Genomic DNA, 18,972 nt, shown 5'->3' on the forward strand with positions numbered 1-18,972 from the left:
AGAGTTTCTAAAAGTAGAATGGGAGGCAGAGCCTTCAGTTATCAGGCCCCTCTCTTGTGGAATAAGCTGCCAGTAAATGTCCGGGAAGCAGACACCCTTTCCACTTTTAAGACCAGGCTTAAAACTTTCCTTTTTGATAAAGCTTATAGTTAGGGATGGCTCAGGTGATCCTGAAACATCCCATAGTTAAGCTGCTATAGGCCCAGACTGAGTCTGGTTCTGCCAGAGGTTTCTTCCTGTTCAAAGGGAGTCGTTCCTCTCCACAGTCGCCTCAGGCACGCTCAGGACGGGAGATTGGACCGAAAAAGAAGAAGTTTTCAGTGCAATCTGTTGGTTTCCTTAGTTAGGAAATTGTTTTTGAATTGGCTCTACATGAACGAATTGGATTATTTTATGAATAATTATGATTACAATGAATTTAATTCCAATTGGCTTGAATTGGACTTATTATCTAAGTGCCTTGAGATGACATTTGTTGTATTTGGCGCTATATAAATAAAATGAATTGAAAATTGTACTGGTTAAAGATGTATTTCATTCTGAGGTGGATGCAAAGCAGCTGTTTTAACTGCATCCAATTGAAATGGAGAAAAATATTGTCACCATTGGCCATTTCTTGCATCATATTGTGATCATCATCACATTAAGAAGGAAAACCCGAGTAAAAATACAGAGGGGGTCAAACCTTACAGTAATGGTTTCACACCAGCATGTGTTGATCAGTGTTTCCATAGAAGTGCAAAGAGCTGCCAGCTGTGTGTGTGCGTGCGTTGAGTATGCGCTGGATGAGAAAATCCAGGTAGGAAGACTGCATCCCAGTGTGTGTGTGTGTGTGTGTGTGAGAGACAGAGATAAGCTAATGCTGATGTCAGTTTCATTATGTAACTGTGATGTCATTGAGCTGAGCTCCTTGGCCTGCTTTCATGATGAGGGTTGTTGCTTAAATCCATGAGATCAACACAGCAACAACACCTGACCTTCAGAGCACAAACCCGGTGTCACAGCGTATCAGCCAAATGCATGAAGAATGCCATGTTTTACTGAGTGCTGTAATTACTGAAGCCCCTTTCTCACACACACACAACTCTGTGATAAAAGCACCACACACGCACAATGTTTTTCATTAAACTGTGATAAATTAGAGCAAATTAAATGTCTCTTTTCAGTTTCTCTTGATCCTTTTCTGTAACATTTTGAGAGCTGAGAGAGATGTAACATATCACTTTCATCATGGAGCCAGTGGTAACTGCTGCACATTTTAACTGGTGATCAGTTTGTCAAATAAACAATAGATGATTTATTCTACACACTGTTCAAACTTTGATCCTCAATGGTACAGTTGTAAGCTGCAGCACTGAGCCAAATGAAGCAGAGAAGTGTTTGAGCTGTCACTATTGCTTTCTGACTGATTGTTCCATCAGTGTTTCCAATTCAATTCAGTTTATTTATATAGATTCTAGGGGTGGGACGATATGCTTTGGTCACGATTCGATTGTATCACGATTCTTGATAATTGCGATTCTACAAGTATTGTGATTCGATATAATCAGTAATTGCAATTTTCTTCCTCCTTAATAAACAAACAAGTTGAATCATACACTTCTAGAATGAATGTCGTTCCCATAAACAATGCACATCAGTCTGTGTCAGTCATTCCAGCAGCTGACATTTATTTCAACTCAGACAAAAAGAGGTACTTAACATGTACAACATTTTTTAAAGTTTACAGTTACAAAATGAATTGAAATGTCCACACAGCACAAATGTGGGCTAGTTTTAACATAACTTAATGTAATGAATTAATGAAGTTTTTCTGGACACGGATATGACGTAATATAATCGATTCAGGGGCGAAAAATTGATTTTTAAAATCATCCCATAAAAAAATCGCGATATGTACATGAATTGAATTTTTTCGCCCACCCCTAATAGATTCAATTCACAACAAATGCCATCTGAAGGCACTTCAAAGATACAGTCCAATTAGAGTCCAGTTCATTGTAATCATAATCCAATCAAATCCCATTCATCAAATTCAAAGTCAGTCCAAGTCATTCATAAAGGGCCAATTTAAAAAAACAAAGGAAACCAACAGATTGCACCGAAACTTCTCTTCCATCCAATCCACGGTACTGAGCATGCACAAGGCGACTGTGGAAAGTAAAAAAAATCCTTTTAACAGGAAGAAACCTCTATCAGAACCAGGGTTGGGGTTGGTGTGAATGAAGCTCTCATAGTTCTCATAGGTCTGGGATGGCATGAAAGCCTTCACAGGCTGCAAGAAGTCTGTCTGCCCGGATAGTCTTAAAGCTGAGCAGAGAGCTGTTAGAGCTGTTCCTGCAGCCAGGTCCAGGATTACAGCATCTGTTGTTAACCAGCTCTGTGATCCTCCTTTCCTGTTAGTGCTCTGTCTGCAGTCTCTGTCTGCCCGGATAGTCTTAAAGCTGAGCAGAGAGCTGTTAGAGCTGTTGCTGCAGCCAGGTCCAGGATTACAGCATCTGTTGTTAACCAGCTCTGTGATCCTCCTCCTTTCCTGTTAGCGCTCTGTCTGCAGTCTCTGTCTGCCCGGATAGTCTTAAGGCTCGTGTATACTTCGCAGCAGTGTGTCGCAGTGAGCTTGTCGCAGACACGACGCAGTTATTTTTGATTTATGCCTTGAAGCGCTGTCTGCGCTATGTTAATCCCACGCCACAACGCAAGAGGGACAATCACGAACAAGCTAGGATTGTGGGTGTCATTCAACAACAATGGCGACTGGACGAATGCGCACTTTGGTTGAGATGCAGCTGATCGATCTAGAAATAGAAGAAATATTGCTACTACTGGAGCTGGCAGAGAGGGAAAGAATCGTCACGGTTAGCACGGTTAGCGTCAGCCGGTTAGCAAACCGGAAATACGCATAGTGTAGAGCGGAGTTGACCAATCAGAGGCCTCCTTTCTCTCCCCCCTGCGACGATATCTGCGACACTGTCTGCGGTGAGTTACAATTTTGAGGAGGTGCACCAGAGTGTCTGCGTAGGGGGGGGCATGTCTGCGTTAACTGCGACACACACGCAGATGACCTGGTTTCCGAGTATAAATCAGGCTTTGAAGCTGAGCAGAGAGCTGTTAGAGCTGTTCCTGCAGCCAGGTCCAGGATTACAGCATCTGTAGTTAACCAGCTCTGTGATCTTCCTCCTTTCCTGTTACCACTCTGTCTGCAGTCTCTGTCTGCCCGGATAGTCTTAAAGCTGAGCAGAGAGCTGTTAGAGCTGTTCCTGCAGCCAGGTCCAGGATTACACCATCTGTTGTTAACCAGCTCTGTGTTCCTCCTCCTTTCCTGTTACCGCTCTGCAGTCTCTGTCTTTCCATGATATTGTCTTCCTGATATTCCCGTTGTGTTCATTATATATATACGCGTCATCTCACATTTCCCATAATGTTAAGGGAAGAAATGTTTAAACTTCCATTTTGTTCCTGCTCTGCATCCCGGGCGTCTCCTCTTCAGCTCATCTTGATTTGGGGTTTTGTTCCAGGTGTTACCTGAGCTTTGGAGAGCTCAGTTAGCTGCTCCGACAACTTTCCTATTACCATGGTTACGTATCATAACAAACCAGCACAGAAAAATGTTTCAGAAATCTGGGGTTTTCACAGAAGAAGATGCAAAGAAAGACTTTCCTAAATTGTTCTATACTGTAGTGTTCTTAATACTACTTTTTACACTCAAATTTGGTCTCTGACTTTCGACTTCCTTTTGTGAGTCGGAGAGTATGTGCATGTTTTACTTTGTTATCCCTATAGATGATTTACTGAAGTAAGAGCCAAAGCCCTCATTAATATATTTTCATTCTCTCTGCTTCTGTCTGCAGAACTCGTAACCTCTCTGGCGGTTCTCCCAGACCTCGACACACCAAGAAGATCCACTTCGTCAAAAACATGAAACAGTACGACACGAGAGGCAGCAGGTGGGATAAACACCCGCTGTTCTGTTTAAGGCCAGAATGTCTGAACCAGTGATGTAATGTTGTTTTCCAAAACGTCCAGTCCTGTGCTGCCAGCTCGCCGCTTCCATTTCTTTTATTTATTAATGTTTCCTCGTGTGTGTGTGTGTGTGTGTGTGTGTGTGTGTGTGTGTGTGTGTGTGTTTGTCCCCCTTGGGTACAATAAAGTTTAAAGGTAAAGTTCAAAATAGTATACATTGTTCCACTGCTCCAGCCAAGTCAACATCCAGGTGTAGCCGGTGTTGAGCAACCCTCCCTGTTTAAAGCGTCTGAAGTTCCAGAACAACAAGGTCAGGACAGCTGGCTCCGCTTCAGGCTGGGAAACAGAAGTGACACATGTCTTTCCAGCAGCTGCAGGAACTGCGTTTGCATTTCCCTGTAAAATTTTGTGAAATTCATTCTTTTTACATTGGGGCTGTCAGCACTGGCTCATGTCCTCATGTCTTCATGTCCTCATGTCCTCCAAAGAAAGGAGTTGGAACTGCTGGAATTCCGAATGTGCAGACTGCTGTGAGCCTTCGGGGTCAGTTTTAACTCTGCTCAGGGCGGTTTTAACTCTGCTCAGGGCGGTTTTAACTATGCTCAGCGCGGTTTTAATTCTGCTCAGGGACAGTTTAACTCAGCTCAGGGCGGTTTTTATTCTGCTCAGGGCGGTTTGAACTCTGCTCAGCGCGGTTTTAACTCTGCTCAGGGGCAGTTTAACTCTGCTCAGGGCGGTTTTAACTCTGCTCAGGGGAGGTTTAACTCTGCTCAGGGCGGTTTTAACTCTGCTCATGGCGGTTTTAACTCTGCTCAGCGCGGATTTAACTCTGCTCAGGGGCAGTTTAACTCTGCTCAGGGCGGTTTTAACCCAGCTCAGGGCGGTTTTAACTATGCTCAGCGCGGTTTTAATTCTGCTCAGGGACAGTTTAACTCAGCTCAGGGCGGTTTTTATTCTGCTCAGGGCGGTTTGAACTCTGCTCAGCGCGGTTTTAACTCTGCTCAGGGGCAGTTTAACTCTGCTCAGGGCGGTTTTAACTCTGCTCAGGGGAGGTTTAACTCTGCTCAGGGCGGTTTTAACTCTGCTCATGGCGGTTTTAACTCTGCTCAGCGCGGATTTAACTCTGCTCAGGGGCAGTTTAACTCTGCTCAGGGCGGTTTTAACCCAGCTCAGGGCGGTTTTAACTCTGCTCAGGGCGGTTTTAACTCTGCTCAGCGCGGTTTTAACTCTGCTCAGGGCGGTTTTAACTCTGCTCAGGAGTGGTTTTAACTCTGCTCAGGGCGTTTTAACTCTGCTTAGGGCGGTTTTAACTCTGCTCAGGGCGGTTTTAACTCTGCTCAGGGGCAGTTTAACTCTGCTCAGGGGCGGTTTTAACTCTGCTCAGGGATGGTTTTAACTCTACTCAGGGCGGTTTTAACTCTGCTCAGGGCGGTTTTAACTGTGCTCAGGGGCAGTTTAACTCTGCTCAGGGCGATTTAAACTCTGCTCAGGGGCAGTTTAACTCTGCTCAGGGGCGGTTTTAACTCTACTCAGGGCGGTTTTAACTCTGCTCAGGGATGGTTTTAACTCTACTCAGGGCGGTTTTAACTCTGCTCAATGATGGTTTTAACTCTGCTCAGGGCGGTTTTAACTCTGCTCAGGGCGGTTTTAACTCTGCTCAGGGTGGTTTTAACTCTGCTCAGGGTGGTTTTAACTCTGCTCAGGGCGGTTTTAACTCTACTCAGGGCGGTTTTAACTGTGCTCAGGGGCAGTTTAACTCTGCTCAGGGCGATTTAAACTCTGCTCAGGGGCATTTTAACTCTGCTCAGGGGTGGTTTTAACTCTGCTCAGGGATGGTTTTAACTCTACTCAGGGCGGTTTTAACTCTGCTCAGGGCGGTTTTAACTCTGCTCAGGGGCGGTTTTAACTCTGCTCAGGGCGGTTTTAACTCTGCTCAGAGGTGGTTTTAACTCTGCTCAGGGTGGTTTTAACTCTGCTCAGGGTGGTTTTAACTCTGCTCAGGGCGGTTTTAACTCTGCTCAGAGGTGGTTTTAACTCTGCTCAGGGTGGTTTTAACTCTGCTCAGGGTGGTTTTAACTCTGCTCAGGGCGGTTTTAACTCTGCTCAGAGGTGATTTTAACTCTGCTCAGGACGGTTTTAACTCTACTCAGAGGTGGTTTTAACTCTGCTCAGGGTGGTTTTAACTCTGCTCAGGGCGGTTTTAACTCTGCTCAGGGTAGTTTTAACTCTGCTCAGGGCGGTTTTAACTCTGCTCAGGGCGTTTTAACTCTGCTCAGGGCGGTTTTAACTCTGCTCAGAGGTGGTTTTAACTCTGCTCAGGGCGGTTTTAACTCTGCTCAGGGCGGTTTTAACTCTGCTCAGAGGTGGTTTTAACTCTGCTCAGGGTAGTTTTAACTCTGCTCAGGGTGGTTTTAACTCTGCTCAGGGCGGTTTTAACTCTGCTCAGAGGTGATTTTAACTCTGCTCAGGACGGTTTTAACTCTGCTCAGAGGTGGTTTTAACTCTGCTCAGGGTGGTTTTAACTCTGCTCAGGGTAGTTTTAACTTTGCACAGGGCGGTTTTAACTCTGCTCAGGGTGGTTTTAACTCTGCTCAGAGGCAGTTTTAACTCTGCTCAGGGCGGCTTTAACTCTGCTCAGAGGTGATTTTAACTCTGCTCAGGACGGTTTTAACTCTGCTCAGAGTTGGTTTTAACTCTGCTCAGGGCGGTTTTAACTCTGCTCAGGGTAGTTTTAACTCTGCCCAGGGTAGTTTTAACTCTGCTCAGGGTGATTTTAACTCTGCTCAGAGGCGGTTTTAACTCTTCTCAGGGCGGCTTTAACTCTGCTCAGGGGCGGTTTTAACTCTGCTCAGGGGTGGTTTTAACTCTGCTCAGGGCGGTTTTAACTCTGCTCAGGGGCGGTTTTAACTCTGCTCAGGGGTGGTTTTAACCCTGCTCAGGGCGGTTTTAACTCTGCTCAGGGCGGTTTTAACTCTGCTCAGGGCGGTTTTAACTCTGCTCAGGGCGGTTTTAACTCTGCTCAGGGCTAAATTCTCATCAGTAACTCACTGCTGTCCAGCAGTGAGTTACTTCATGCTGACATGAAGTTCAACCAGGACAAACTCTCCAAACCTATTTATAAAACTATTTAGGCCACATTCATTTTGAAATAGTTCTAGTCATATATTTTAACCGTACGTTTTATTCACTTAAGAGTCACCTAAATTTATTCTTGTTTGCATGTGCCTGAGGTCATAACTCATGGTATTATGACTCAGTCTGTGTTCCCATTAGTCTGTCCACAGTAAAGATGCAGAAGAATGCAGCCTTTACCCTGAAGCAGGAGGGGAACCGAGCATTCAGCTCAGCCCAGGGAGAAACTTCTGGATCAAGGAAACACAAAATCACCTGTTAGTGTCCTAATGACAATAGTGTCCTAATGACTGAGGGGTGGTGGTTTAAAATAGATCCTGTTGAGAGCACCAGAGCCGTCTGTCATTCAGCCACCTTGTCATCGCGGGGTGAGGCGGTCATGGAAGGAGGGAGATGTTAGAACTCTCCACTCTCAGATTTTGCTGTTGAGATCCAGGATCCTCATTTGGGTCATGGAAAGGTGTATTTGATTCACCATGAAATAACCACGAAATACTGTTTGCTTGCTCAAAACAAGTTCCTGCTTCCAGTTTTGATGCAGTAGTTTTTCATTAGCCAGGTTTCCATTCACTAGAAAGGCAAATAATGCGTAACAGAAATGATGTGGCTGTAAAATGATCAAGCTTTTATTTCTCAAAAAAACCTTAAGGTATTTATTGGAACATGTGGAACATGGCCTTAGTTTGGTCTTCTTAAAGCAACTTAAAAAAGGGTTGCAGCTTCTGCAGTCAGGTGAGTTGTTGAGGTAGAGTGTGTGCGTGTGTGTGCGCGTGTGCACGACGTGTGTATTTGTGCGTGCGTGTGTGTGTGTGCATGTGTGTGCGCGCGCGTGTGTGCGTGTGTGTGGATGTGTGTGTGCGCGTGTGTGTGTGTGTGCGTGCGTGTGTGTGTATGTGTGTGTGCATGTGCGTGCGTGCGTGTGTGTGCGCGTGTGTGTGCGTGCGTGTGTGTGCGCATGTGTGTGCGTGTGTGTGTGTGTGCGCGCGTGTGTGTGTGTGCGTGTGTGTGCGTGTGTGTGTGCGCGTGTGTGCGCGTGTGTGTGTGCGTGCGTGTGTGCGCGTGTGTGTGTGTGTGTGTGCGTGTGTGTGTGCGTGCGTGTGTGTGTGTGTGTGTGCGCGTGTGTGTGTGTGTGAAAAGGGCTTCTTTGGTGGAGGCTACACTCTTGCAATTGAACATGAATAAGTTTACTACTTTAAAAAAATCCAAGTTAAACATCATATCTCGTCAAATCGCATCACGACAGAAGTACAAATACAGTATGCTCTGGTACGTTAAATTGGCTAACATCCATGTTATCGGCAGAGTTTTTGTAACTCCAGGAATCGTTTCAGCCCTATAAAAATCCTGAGTTGTTGATTCTACACAACTGCTGTTAAAAGGCCCATTCCAGGTGTAATCTGGACCCTCTCAGAACTTGTTAGGATGTTCTTTTTTCCCTCTGATGTTAAGCTCAGAGGATACAAGCTTAATGCTTCACCTCTCAGGGGCCACTCTGTTTTCTGGGAGGTATTTCTGGAATAATGTGCCTAATAAACTGAGCTGGGGCCTGTTGGGATGCTTCTGCACTTTCCACTCCGCTCCCTGGTGACTTCCTACTCTCCACTTTCCCATGCATGACAGGAAATGTGCAGCATGCACGCATGCTTTGGCACACACACTCAGCATCGGCATGAAATTCTAACTCATAATGGCCCTCATTTATCAAGCCGTCGTAGAAAGCATCGTTGATATGAGCGGAGAACTCGTCGTACGCAGAGGCTCAAGTGAGATTTACAGAACATGCGTACCACACCAATCCCATCGTAAGACCGAGCGGCTGTTGATAAATCCGGCGGCTGAAATCCATCGTAATTATCCTAATCACGCCTTCTACAGAAGGGGGTTGAGAGGCTGCACCTCTAGAATTTGCGACATGGATAGACGAAAGGCGGCAAAGAAACGCTGTCAACAGCGTTGACAGCTGGGACGGCTGTCAACAGCGTTGGCGATGTAAATCGCAGACCGGACGAGTTATGTATTTTCCCCTACTGTGATGGTCAATAAAATGTGATAAACTCCAGATTAAATGAAATCTAAAATTGAACGATGTTTTACTTTTTCTCCAATAAGATCAGGAAGAAGTGGTCCGATATGAAATTTGCACGCTCTAGTGACGCTGCTGTTTATGTATGCTATTGCAGTCACCGCAGGTCAAAATGGAAAAGTGCATACACGGCTTCAGACCTGTCGTGGCGATTTCATCTTTCCTGCGCTCACGATGGATTTGATAAATGCCAACCTTTGCGCAGAAAAGAACGTACACACGACCTACGCATGTTTTTCGTCTTACGCAAGTTTGATAAATGAGGGCCAATGTGTTTGATGAGATGGTTTGAAGAGGTTCAGTAGCAGTATGCAAAGGAGTGCTTCTTCATGCTGTTCTCACTGGATGTTCCATCTGAGGTGCATCTACCTTCTGAGAGAACTATGTTCAGTGGAACTGAACAGTTGTTCACCGTGCTTCCTGAAATTCTTGGTTTGGACCAAGCCTCAGTGACTGGCAGGGCTTTAGCATGAAAACTGTCTATAGATGCACTATGATGTCCACTCATCAAAACGGGATGTAGCATGAAGAAGAGCAGCGGAGCTTGAACAAGCTGAACGAGCTGAAATGGATCCACACAGTTCTTAGGCTGGAGGCATGAACATGGAAAAGTGAGTTCACATAGGAGAGTGGAAGAACACCAGAGGTGGTTGTTTACCAGTTGCCCAGAGATTATTTCTCATGAAACACACCAACAGTTCTGTAAAGGCTGCAGTGGATGAAAAGAAACCGAAACAACACGTTTTCTGGATCTCTGTCTCCTAAGATGCAGTAAGCTGATGAGTAGCTTTTCCTCAGAATATCAGGCATATACTTTGGGAATAAGACAGCCTGCAGTTTGCACTTTAATTTGAAATCCTAAAAAACAAAGCTGTTGTATAACCTCAGTAGATCTTTCTCCGCCAGCATTCCGATTAAGCCCGGAGTTGGTTGGTGCCTTGGTCTGATTTGGCTAAGTTTCCCATCAGTATTCACTTCCTGTTGACCAGCTCAGCACTGACTGGATGTGACTGAGGGGCCGTTCTGTGTGTGTGGGGCTTCTCTTCACTGTGGGGTCCACACCATGTCATCTGTGTGTGTCGGGGAAACACAAAGTCAGTGGTTCATACTGAACTCTTTTGGATCAGCTCTGGGATGAGGGTTTGTATGCTTTCACCTTCGGGGAATAGTTTTCCACTCTTTGAATCGTGAGCCTCAGATAATGAGTGTAAATATTTTCCTCTTGAGACAGAAAGCAGGCGAGCAGAGCTGCAGACTCGGCTCCCTGTGGGTTCATACTCCAGAGGAGCGACAATAAGAAAACACATTCTGTTCCGTGAGGCCCATTATAGCCTGCCATCTTTAGGCGCAGCTAAGTGTGTTAAGCAAGGCAAGTTTATTTGTACAGCTCAATTCAACAACAAGGTGACTCAAAGTGCTTTACAGAGACATTAAAACGGTAGAAATAAAAAGTACGATTTAAATTTTAAACAAAAAAGAAAGAAATAAGAACAATGGATAAAATCAGATAAAATCATTAGTTAAAATATTATTACGTTTTGAAACTCAAGCTGCAGATTTGGAGCTTTATTTAAACGCAGCTGAAAATAGGTGTGTCTTCAGCCTGGACTTAAATCCACTGAGTGTTTCAGCTGATCTGAGGCTTTCTGGGAGTTTGTTCCAGACATGTGGAGCATAGAAGCTGAACGCAGCTTCTCCATGTCTGGTTCTGATTCTGGGAACTGATAAAAGATGACCTGAGGGGTCTGGAAGGTTCATACTGGGTCAGGAGGTCACTGATGTATTCTGGTCCTGGACTATTCAGAGCTTTATAGAGCAGCATCAGAACTTTAAAGTCTATCCTCTGATGGACAGGCAGCCAGTGTAAAGACCTCAGAGCTGGACTGATGTGCTCCACTTTTTTGGTCTCAGTGAGGACTCGAGCAGCAGAGTTCTGAATAAGCTGCAGTTGTCTAACTGACTTTTTAGGTAGACCTGTAAAGATGCTGTGACAGTAATCAAGCCTACTGAAGATGAATGCATGGACCAGTTTTTCCAGGTCCTGCTGACACATCAGATCCTTTAACCTTGATATATAAGGTGATAGTAGGCTGACTTTTACCTCAGTTTTGTTTTTGTTTTTGTTTAGCTGGAGAAAGTTGTGGCATATCCAGTCATTAATCTCCTCAATTCAATTCAATTCAATTCAATTCAATTCATTTTTATTTATATAGCGCCAAATACAACAAATGTCATCTCAAGGCACTTAGATAGTAAGTCCAATTCAAGCCAATTGGAATTCAATTAATTAATAATAATCATAATTCATAAAATAATCCAATTCGTTCATATAGAGCCAATTCAAAAACAATTTCCTAGCTAAGAAAACCAACAGATTGCACTGAAAACTTTTTGTTTTTTCGGTCCAATCTCCCGGCCTGAGCGGCGTGCCTGAGGCGACTGTGGAGAGGAACGACTCCCTTTTAACAGGAAGAAACCTCTGGCAGAACCAGACTCAGGAAGGGTGGCCATCCGCCTCCACCAGCTGGGGTTTGAGAAGACAGAGGGGGGGCGCGGCGGTGGCGGCACTGTAACACCATTCAAAGGATATCTGTTGGAACAGGGAAACACGAGTTAATGACCACAATAATATCACATATACATAAAGAGAGTAAAGTGAGGAAAGGTGTGACAGATGAGGCCCCCCAGCAGTCTAGGCCTATAGCAGCTTAACTATGGGATGTTTCAGGATCACCTGAGCCATCCCTATTCAAGGTAAACACAAGAAACTTGTGCTAACGAAAAAATAAATAATAAAATAAATAAATAAAGGACCAGACTCAGTGAGTAATTCCCTATACTCCCTATATAGATCTGCTCCTCACACCGCAACAACCATCTTTTTACAGCCACAAGCTACCTCAGCCTCTCACCAACTGCACACCAGTCACAGCGGGGTGGGGATGCAAACCCTGGTTCGGGTAGGGGGTAATGAAAGTATAGAAGGTGCCAGAGGTGGAGGCAGGACAAGACACACTAGCAGACACACTATCAGATTCAACAGACCTAACTATAAGCTTTATAAAAAAGGAAAGTTTTAAGCCTGGTCTTAAAAGTGGAAAGGGTGTCTGCTTCCCGGACATTTACTGGCAGCTTATTCCACAAGAGAGGGGCCTGATAACTGAAGGCTCTGCCTCCCATTCTACTTTTAGAAACTCTGGGAACCTCAAGTAAACGTGCAGTTTGGGAACGAAGTGCTCTGTTAGGAAAATATCTTACAATGAGATCTTTAAGATATGATGGAGCTCGGTCATTAAGAGCTTTATATGTGAGGAGAAGAATCTGAAATTCTATTCTGAATTTAACAGGGAGCCAATGAAGAGAAGCTAAAACTGGAGAAATATGATCTCTGCTGTTAGTTCTCATCAGAACTCTGGCTGCAGCATTTTGGATCAACTGAAGGCTTTTCAGAGAATATGTGGGACAGCCCAATAATAAAGAATTACAGTAGTCCAATCTTGAAGTAACAAATGCATGAATTAGTTTTTCTGCATCACTCTGAGACAAGATGTTCCTGATTTTAACAATATTACGAAGATGAAAGAAGGCAGTCCTAGAAACCTGTTTTATATGCGAGTCAAATGATAAGTTCTGGTCAAAAATAACTCCAAGGTTCCTCACTGTAGAACTAGAAGCCAAGGAAATACCATCTAGAGTAACTATATAGCTAGACAATTTCTCCCTGAAACGCTCAGGTCCAAAGATAACGACTTCAGTTTTGTCTGAATTTAGAAGCAGGCAGTTCTGAGTCATCCAGGTCTTTATGTCTTTAAGACATGCTTGTAGTCTGACCAACCTATTGGGTTCATCTGGTTTTATAATGCATTTACCAAGAGCCTGTACAGGGCCTCGGTCTCCTGGTGACATTGTAATGTATATCTGCGTATCATCTGCATAGCTATGGTAGTTTATTTTGTTGTTTTTTTATAATCTGTGCCAGTGGGAGCATGTAGATGTTAAACAGAAGAGGTCCCAGGATGGAACCTTGGGGAACTCCACATGTGATTCTTGTCTGCTCAGATGTAAAGTTACCTATTGACACAAAGTACTTCCTGTTCTCTAAGTATGTTTTGAACCAGTTTAGTACAGTTCCGGAAAGACCCGCCCAGTTCTCCAGTCGTTTCAGTAATATATTGTGGTCAACTGTATCAAATGCAGCACTGAGATTCAGTAAAACTAAGATTGACATTTTTCCACCGTCTGTATTCAGACATATGTCGTTAAAGACTTTGGTCAGAGCAGTCTCAGTGCTGTGGTGCTGTCTAAAACCTGACTGGAAGGTATCATAGCAGTTATTTTGTTAGGCATTACCCTCTGCTTTGAAGAAAAAGGGTGATCCTTTAAACAACCAGTTTAAAGCTGGATGGTTTTACTTTGAGTCCTGACTGTTCATCAGTAACATCACTTTTATCTCCGGCCTGTGTCTGGCTGCTCTCCGTGCACTTCTGTAGAATATTACCTGGATTAAATCAAAGGATATGCAGATGCTAGAAACATCGGTTTAGTTGTATTTTTTTTATCAAAATTAGTGATGCTCCGATCGATCGGCTGCCGATCATGATCGGCCGATAATGCCCAAAAATAGCCTGATCGGCGATCGGAAAAATATGCCGATCAAAAAACCGATCACATGACGTAAATTACTAGCGACCACTTTCTAATGTGGTACGTGACGTGTGTACAGAACCGAACAGGCAAAACCTCTACAGTGCATCTCGACAACATGACGTCTCCTGTCTGGAATTTCTTCAAAGTGTGTCAGAAAGATGTGAAACTTACTGCGGTCACGCCATCTGCGCTTCGGAGAGGCACGGTCGCGCTAGCTACACTTGAAAATCGAGTGCCCGTTTACATCGCGTCATACGGTAAAGTGTGTGAGCGGATTTATGGTGCATTCAAGTGCACCCCGTAAACTCAGAAATCTATATCGAAGTTGATTTTTCATTTGTTGGAATACATACACCTGTCATTACTTGGTTGTTTTTTTACTACATTCTTTTTAATGATTAAAACAAAATGATAGAAAAAAATTATTGAAGCATATTCAGAATCAAACTCATTTCTGCATAGTCAGATTTGAAAACTTCATTTAGAACCAAATCAAAATTTTCTCTGCCGACTCCACCAGATTCTTGTTCTACATGTCCCCAGCTACCTCTGGCGGTTTAATTTCTATAAATGGTGCACTCTCTGCTAGATGAAAGGCATGGAAATGTCCGATTCCTTCCGTGATCGGCAGTGATCGGCAATCGGGCAGATCATGATTTTGGTGATCAGTGATCGGTCCAAAAAATGCTGATCGGAGCATCACTAATCAAAATGCTGGAGCTGGAGAGAGATCTTTGACCTACTTTCCTTCTCCTAAAGACGGATGCATCCTTGAGGCCTTATTACCTCCGCCAAGGAGGTTATGTGATCGCCCGAGTTTGTCTGTTGGCTTGTCTGGATGTCTGGATGTTCGTTCGTTCGTCTGTTCGTGCTGCAATCTTGCGACCTGCCACAAGGTGGCGCGACCTCAAGGTGCCACAGCCAAACAGAGCCAAAGCCAGACAGAATGCATATTGCGTGGATTTGCTGTAATTAGCACAACAAAAGATTGCAACGGCAAGCCAGTGTGCATAACTGCATATAGCGTAATAATATCGGCGAACACTGCTTCCCGACAGAACACTGCTTCCCGACAAAACATTATAATAATAATAATATTAATAATAATTAATAACGGCGAACACTGCTGTTCAATAATGAATAGGGAGAAGGGAATGCCTCTTCTGCTGACAGCGCCAAAGAACAAGTAGCCCACATCAGGAACGTATGTCCATACATGGCTCGCTATCCACAGGTAGGTTGGCGGTTGGCGGAGGTCTGTACTCTCTGAGTGCATTTCTAGTTAGTTTTGTGATGATGTTATTTACTAAATGACCATCAGCAAACTGATCCGAGGGAGTTCAATGAAACCATTATATGTTGGCTTATTATTTCATGATTGTATGTGTATTCCAGGTGTTCATGAAACATGGCTGAAAGTTTGGATCTGTTAGCAATTCATGTGAAGCTGGATATGCTTAAAGTACCTGTGGGTAACACGCACTGACCCTTACTTCCAGCCTGCCTTCATCAGTGAGTTCCATGGAGGAAAAGCTTCTGCCCTCATTCATCCTAACTTCTGTCCTCTTCAAGTTTTCTCTTCTTTGACACAGTGTTGCATTCCGTAATAAGTAGATTTTCTTCTTCTTTGCCACATTCTGAACGGTACTCGCCTTCTCTGGTGGCTGTTCTTCTGTGTGAAAGAACCAGCTGCACACATCGATTCATGTTTGGACAAATGCTTCCTTCTGAGGTCATAAGATAGAACTAATCATTTAGAAAAACACACTAATAAAAGCTTTTAGCATTATCTCAATCAATTTTTTATTGATTATCTTCATTTTAACACACTGCAGCTTTAACTGAGGATGCCTTCTAATGATTGGTTGATACACTTGCATTTAATCCCAAGGGCTTATTTCTGATATCATATGGATAGTGTTCAGTGTGATTCACAGCGTAGCTCTCACTGCTTGTTCTGAATATTCTGATGTTTCTAACCCCTGTTCAGAGGGCTGGACTGGAAAAGCTTCCAGCAGCTTCACGGTGTTGTTTTCCTTGTTTGTGTCTCTGCTCTGAGTTTATTTTCTGTGGCTTTTGTTCCAGAATGAAAGCTTCAACTCCAGAGATGGAGCTGGCCTCTTGTTGGCCCAGCTGACTTTAAACCATGGATGTGTGTGTGTGTGTGTGTGTGTGTGTGTGTGTGTGTGTGTGTGTGTGTGTGTGTGTGTGTTGCAGAATTGTCCTCATATGTGCTAAGAGGTCTCTGTGTGCGGCCTTCTCGGTTCTACCTTATGGAGAGAGCTTCTACCTCAGGTAAGGAAACGCACACACACACCATTTGCATTTTATTTAATGAAAAAAGGGGGATTAACCTATTTAGGCCGGGAAAGCATTGCCGCATTTCTACCTTTAAAGCCGGGGGCGCTGTTGCGTTATTCTACCTTTAAGGCCGGGAAAGCGTACACGTCTTTTTCAGACGGTAGCGATTGTGAGGAGTTTCTTGGCTTTGATGATGCTGATGAACGTGCTGACCCAATTGATCGAGATTTATGGCGAGCACATATGTTTGAGGATGACGATAACGACGAGGATGATTTTGAAGGGTTTAAATGTGAGTGGAAGACTGACAATTACCACCGTAATCGAGAGATTTCAACCGCACACCAGGGGTGAAAGTAAACTCAAATAAAAATAAACTCAATTTCCAAAGAAAGCCACAGGTGTAAGCTCTCAAATACTTTTTGAATTTTGTTTCTATCTGCTACAGAGGCTGAGAAATCAATCATTTAGTAGGCGTTGACACAATTGCTGAATTTCCAGAAAAACTTCAGGTTTTAGGGGGTCTTTCTGAAATCGCCCATAGGTTTTACAGGCATTCTTTTCCAGGCGCTTTAGGCCTAAATGGGTTAATGAGGATAGCTGGACACAGAATGAAGACAAACCGGATGACATCATTTCATCTGTGAGACGAAGAAAAATGAGACAGGAAGTAGAGGAAGATCTGTTTGGTTGGGGGGGCCAAAGGGAGGTCAGGATATGGAGGATTTTCCCATGTTCCTCAGAGCCCCTTTTCTCTGCTTCTTTAAACACACACACAGTGGCGATTCTAGAGTCTGTGGGGGCCCTACCGACCAGTGTTCGTCACCAAAACATCTGACACCAACGAAAAATGTATGAAATAAAACCTCTTTTTATTCCAAACATGTTCCAAACATGAAAAACATTGTTATTTTTAAAATATACATGTAAAGAATAAATAAATAACTAAAAAAGACTACGTTGTCTACGTTGGCACTTATATTCGCCTGTTGCTATTTATCTACCGGGTGTAGCTGGCCATCCAATAATAATTGTGTTCATTTAAAGATGCTTTGTGACAAGTAAAGCTGTTCATGATATCGATTTCATAAGTATGGTTTTTATTTTCCACTAGCCTTGAATTTCCGGCGAACGTTGCCAACAATCGCAAACACTCTGAGGGGCTAGTTCTCCGTGAACATAGCCTACAGTGGAACTTGACGTGAGTTTGACGAAGTCAACAATGCAATTATGGAATTATAGAATGGCATGTTAACTAGACAATCTTTGACTAAATCATTTAAATTTAACTGTTCAAAGAAAACATGTTCACCACGAACGTTCGCCACTGTTTGAGACAGTTTATGCGGGGAAGCCTGAATATATTGTCAGAGAAGTGCAACAAAGTGGAGTATTTCCTGTAGAGGAACCCTTTCAGTCCGGGGCGGCCCAACGTTTTGGGTCTCTCATGGGATAGAGCTCTGTGCTAAATGGGGATGGCTGTGTTGTTCCTCTGCATTTCAGGAAAAAATGCCCCTCCAAAAATAAGTAAAAAACCAACAAATAAAAGACGTTTTTGCTTGAAATAAGCAAAAAAATCTGCCAATGGAACTAGTGAAAATCGGCATGTCAAGATTTCTTGAAATAAAATGTGATATTTAGGACTTTTGAGTTAAAAGTGATCTTGCTTAAAAACCTCTTCAAATGGAAAAAAAAAAGCTTGTTTCATGTGAAATATGACTCAAAACAAGATGTTTTCAAGACTTTTTCATTTAACAAGATATTCCAGATGTATTGTATTAAAACAAGTCCCTATATCTGGCTGAAATGATACTTGTTAGGCAGTTGTGTCTTATATCAAGTGTAATGAGATACTCAATGAGACAAATATACTTGGTAAGATTTAGATTTTTTCCAGTGTGGGTCAACATGGCCAGCAGCCTGTGACTTGTGACCAGTTCAAGCTGCCACAGAGCTCATTGCAGTCAGCTGAAAGTCTCCCCTCTGTGTTTAGTGACCCCACATTAAACCACCCCAGGAGGAGACACTCCTCCGGAAACATCTCCACCACCCTGGAGATGCTGCCGGGGCTCGAAGGTTTCCAGTTGGACATTTACGGCAGAGTAGGTATCCCACTGACGCACACATACCGTAGTTACCTTTCTGATGCCTTACAGTAGGGACTTTACATCGGCCTCCTCCCTTCATCCATCTCTTTCTGTGTCAGTCAGTGTCGTATGCCCAGTTCCTGTACCCCACTAACGCTCTGGTGAGGCAGAAGCTGGCGTCCACCAATGACCTGACGCTGCAGATCCCTGTGCAGATCCCCGTGTCCAGGAGCACACTCAGCATGCCGGGCAGGAGCTGCCCGCCCAGCCGGCTCAACAGCACCGTGGGACTGGACCTGGGTAAAACAAGCTGACATCTGTCTGGATGAACACATCTGAATGGTGTTACAGTGCCCCCCCTTTCTGTCTTCTCAAACCCCAGCTGGTGGAGGCGGATGGCCACCCTTCCTGGTTCTGGTTCTGCCAGAGGTTTCTTCCTGTTAAAAGGGAGTCGTTTCTCTCCACAGTCGCCTCAGGCACGCTCAGGCCGGGAGATTGGACTGAAAAAAAAAAAAAAAGTTTCAGTGCAATCTGTTGGTTTCCTTAGCTAGGAAATTGTTTTTGAATTGGCTCTATATGAACAAATCTCATATGCAGCATATGAACAGTATGAATAATTATGATTACAATTAATTGAATTCCAATTGGCTTGAATTGGACTTTATTATCTAAGTGCCTTGAGATGACATTTGTTGTATTTGGCGCTATATAAATAAAAATGAATTGAATGAATTGAAATCTTTCATCGGGTGTTAGCTCGCT

General features: G+C 43.8%; 1 protein-coding gene across 2 annotated transcripts in view; it reads left to right on the forward strand.

Annotated features, from left to right (window-relative positions):
* Positions 1 to 18,972, forward strand: part of cables2b (Cdk5 and Abl enzyme substrate 2b) — a 74,230-nt gene that overhangs the window by 27,726 nt on the left and 27,532 nt on the right. For both annotated transcript variants that reach the window (XM_075475407.1, XM_075475406.1), the window contains exons 2-5: positions 3,849 to 3,944; positions 16,040 to 16,117; positions 18,117 to 18,225; positions 18,330 to 18,510. In XM_075475407.1, the coding sequence (XP_075331522.1) occupies positions 3,849 to 3,944; positions 16,040 to 16,117; positions 18,117 to 18,225; positions 18,330 to 18,510 (464 nt within the window). The remainder of the gene's footprint in view (positions 1 to 3,848; positions 3,945 to 16,039; positions 16,118 to 18,116; positions 18,226 to 18,329; positions 18,511 to 18,972) is intronic.

Source organism: Odontesthes bonariensis, chromosome 10, assembly GCF_027942865.1.
Source record: "Odontesthes bonariensis isolate fOdoBon6 chromosome 10, fOdoBon6.hap1, whole genome shotgun sequence".
Taxonomy (NCBI): Eukaryota; Metazoa; Chordata; class Actinopteri; order Atheriniformes; family Atherinopsidae; genus Odontesthes; species Odontesthes bonariensis.